This window comes from Gavialis gangeticus, unplaced genomic scaffold (assembly GCF_001723915.1).
Source record: "Gavialis gangeticus isolate Ggan-Ray unplaced genomic scaffold, GavGan_comp1, whole genome shotgun sequence".
Lineage (NCBI taxonomy): Eukaryota > Metazoa > Chordata > Crocodylia > Gavialidae > Gavialis > Gavialis gangeticus.
This window is the reverse complement of record NW_017729033.1, coordinates 62,727,109-62,730,759: the sequence shown is the minus strand read 5'-3', so window position 1 is coordinate 62,730,759 and position 3,651 is coordinate 62,727,109. Positions and strand designations below refer to the sequence as shown.

Sequence of the window (3,651 nt, the reverse complement as noted above, 5' to 3'; positions counted from 1 at the left end):
TAACAATCATTGCAGTTGAGAAGACCATTTCTAATCCTGACATCTGTTCCACTTACTGCATCTCCCAGCTGTCCCTTACAAATGCCACACTATTGAATGAAGAAGACGACAGAGGAAAAGGTTTATGGCATGGGATTTCTTTTGCTATTTTGAGTTCTTTCTAATGCTTTGATGCTCATTTCATGAGTCATGTATGAGATAAAAGGAAAAGCACACCTGCAGCCTAATATGAGGTTTTTAGAGCAGGTTAATATTTAAGGGTTGAACTTGGAAGTTTTTACTTAAAAAATTATGTTAAAACTTAATCATGCCCATTGATTTTATTGGTACTTAGACTCTGGACAGGGAGGCAAAGCTTGAGGCACAAACCTGAAGCAAATTATAGCATGCCAGCTCTTTACGAGTGAACAGGCTGTGTGATGAAAAGCAGACATTTGAAAGCATGACAAATTAGTCCCACTTCAGGCAGGGGTAAATCTACCACTGTTGCAGCTAAACCAATTTTAGGATCTGTATCATGCCTTTGAATCAGAACAACCCGACTTGCCACATATTAATTTGTTTGGGTGTCTACCACCTGAGACAGAATTCTTGAACTGAGCCCTATGTGATAGGAAAACCTCAGAGTCAATGATCTGGTTTGGATAAGTATCTAAAAATAGAAAATGGTTACTGGAATCTTTTTCATCAGCCAGGGGAATAATAATAAAGACCTACCCTGAAGCACTGAATGTGGAAATAAAGACCAAGAGTTTCAATAATCATGGCAGCTCCTTTTCCGAGAGGAAGCCCACAGGAAGAACACAATTTCTTTCCACTGACAGACCTAAAAGGCAAAACATTTTTTTTAAAGAAACAGGATAGCAATTCGTGGTAGAGCGCAGCCTCATATTTGCAATGGTTTACTGAAGGTCAGTGTGGCATTCAGGTAGTAAGTGTGGTAAGACAGGTGGTCTGGAGTTATAATCTTCATCGGACTCCCGGTCTGGTTTGTACCAAAGCACTGAAGCTGATTAGAAGTTTTCAAGTGGAACATTTTCCTGCTGCAAAACATTAAAAATAAAATGTTCCAAAGGAAGGATAAGAGAAGGAAAGCAAGTTGCCTGAAAACCCTGGCTCTCAACCTCCTTGGTAGACTTGATTCTTAGCTGCTTCACGGTCTGTTACGCTGGGTCAAAGAGGAAGATCCAAATACAATGGCCCCCTCGATGGAATAATACCAGAAGAATTATTAATGTGAGTTACTTTTACCTTTGTTAGCAATGCAATAATACAGATGGAATAGCACATTTTTAGGTAAATAGTTCAGTGATAACAGCTCAGTTTAAAAAAAAATCTGGAAACTCTCTTTTCCCTTAGTGCACACCCTTTACTGGTTCACTTCTGGAAAACCACCTGTTAACTTTATATTGAAAAAAAAGAAACAAAATAACTTTTTTGGGGGATGTTTATGCAATTTATCCTCACACTATGATAAATAGCTCCTAATTAAAGGAACCCCTTGAGCTCTGGAGCTGTGTGAAGGCAGGGGCCCTGGCCAGTGCCTGCACCAACTAGCTGGTGAGCTTAGAAAGCTCATGCACCCCTGCACTTGCAGCCAAAGTGGGGTGGCTGCCCTGCTTGCCCTGGTCTACCCATGTCACAAATTATAGCATGGCAGCTCTTTACAAGCAAACAGGCTGTGCAATGAAAAGCAGACATTTGAAAGCATGACAAATTAGTCCCACTTCAGGCAGGGGTAAATCTACCACTGTTGCCGCTAAACCAATTTTAGGATCTGTATCATGCCTTTGAATCAGAACATTACTAAGGTTCTCAGCCTAGGGAACTGGTGGTCATCTTTGTCACACACATCCAGATTGTGTCCAATTACTTTTATTTTCTTCCTCCTCAAGATTTATGAGTTCTGATCTTTTTTGTTTACTCTCTACAACTAAACCTTCATCCATCAACTCATCTTATCCAGATTACTGTATCTTCCCCCTTTAGCTTCCCAGGGGCTCACACCATTCATGATCCATGTCCAGTCAACACACAATAGTCAAATCATCATCAATGCTTGTTGCTCTCATCTGGCTGCCTGCCCCTCATCTGGCTGTCTACCTGTATTCCACCACCTTGAGCATAAGAATTTTCCCTCATCTGTAAAGTCCTTCATAATGATTGTCTTCCCTAAATATTCACTTATATTCTGCTCTCTGCTTCCTCCACCTGTGATTCTTGTCCTGGATCCCTCTTTGTTCACTTTTCCCACATGTGCCTTCAGTTTGGCCTTGAAAGGGGGCTGGTAAAGGATGCTTAAATTTGTTCGTTGTGATAAGAGTGGAAATGATGAAAAGATCCATAAACAGCTAAGGAGTACTGTCTTTTTTATAGGTTAACATGGCTTTTTTTTAATTGCTAATGGTCTTACTCAATGTATCACCACTTAGCTACTTTTTTTTTTTTTAATTGTTACCCTTCATGGTTAGTAGAACTATTTGGAAACGTGCATGTGCAGGGAGTGTGAGCTTACCCTAAACAAGCTAACATATATGCATATGCACACACGAAAATCAGAACCTAAGAACTGATACATCTCAACCAACTCTAGCTCACATTGGAAGAAGAGTTGCCAGTTTCTCTCTGGTTATAACAGCTGTCCATAGTTTTCAGTTTTGTAAATATTTTGTAGTATTTTAAAATGGTGTATAACTGCTTTGCATAGCTTTAATAAGCTTCATAGGGGTCACTTTGAGTACTTTTACTTATTTTAAAGCATATTTTGTACTTTATGTGCTGTATGCCTTTGCCTAGCTGTTGTCTCTGTCTTAGCTTGTAAATACCTACATCATTAGTGGACCACTCAGGAATGCCATGGTAGTGCATAGCATGCCTGGTCTGAACCTGCTACCCACTGAAATGGAGGAAAATGTGGCATTGGGTCCATGCTAACCAGTTCCTTCCTGCCCTGGTATTGGTTCCTTCCTGTATTGGAGCATGGCCATCTTAATGAAAGCCACATTAACTCCATTTCAGGTTGCAGCATGCAACAAGTAGAAGTGGTGTGCTTCATTGCAGTGCTTCCTAGTAAAGCTCTTAGATGGCACTGACATACTCTTGGAGGCTGGAACTGTAGCTACATACATACATTCAAACAACCGGGGAGAATTCTCCCAGGTTTGTTACCCTAGGCTAGGGACAGAAATTAAACACAAACTGGTATAAGTGATTGGAAACTGGTTCAAATCTGTAACACAACAGAAGTTCAGTGTACACAAACCACTTTCAAAATGGCCAAAACTGGTTTTAGATAAACCTGGATGGATATAGCATCAGACTTAACTGATTTAGGTTAGTTTATTGAACTTCTGTCCCAGATCCCTTCCAGATTCAAGTTAACTCACAGGCCCCCAGCATCCCAGGATGCTTTGCACAGAGTAGATGGACTAGGCTTGGCCCAAGCTGTCTGCTCCAGCCAAGCAAAGAGGTGTCCTCTACTGCCCCCTGGCTTCTGGCTTGGGCAGGCATGCGGCTGCATTTCTGGAATCAAAAGTAAATGTCTGTTCACTTGTTTATTGGTTCAATTTATGCAGCTTAGACTAACCTGTAAAGATTGAACTGATTCAGCCTTGGGCTTTTTGACTGTCTGTACTTAACCCTGGCAAAGAA

General features: G+C 40.9%; 1 protein-coding gene across 7 annotated transcripts in view; it reads right to left on the bottom strand.

The window, feature by feature from the left end:
- Positions 1-3,651, bottom strand: part of LIMCH1 (LIM and calponin homology domains 1) — a 344,316-nt gene that overhangs the window by 7,305 nt on the left and 333,360 nt on the right. For all 7 annotated transcript variants that reach the window (XM_019526040.1, XM_019526041.1, XM_019526042.1 and 4 more), the window contains 2 exons: positions 718-826; positions 26-89 (listed from right to left, as the gene is read on the bottom strand). In XM_019526040.1, coding sequence (XP_019381585.1) covers positions 26-89; positions 718-826 — 173 coding nt within the window. The remainder of the gene's footprint in view (positions 1-25; positions 90-717; positions 827-3,651) is intronic.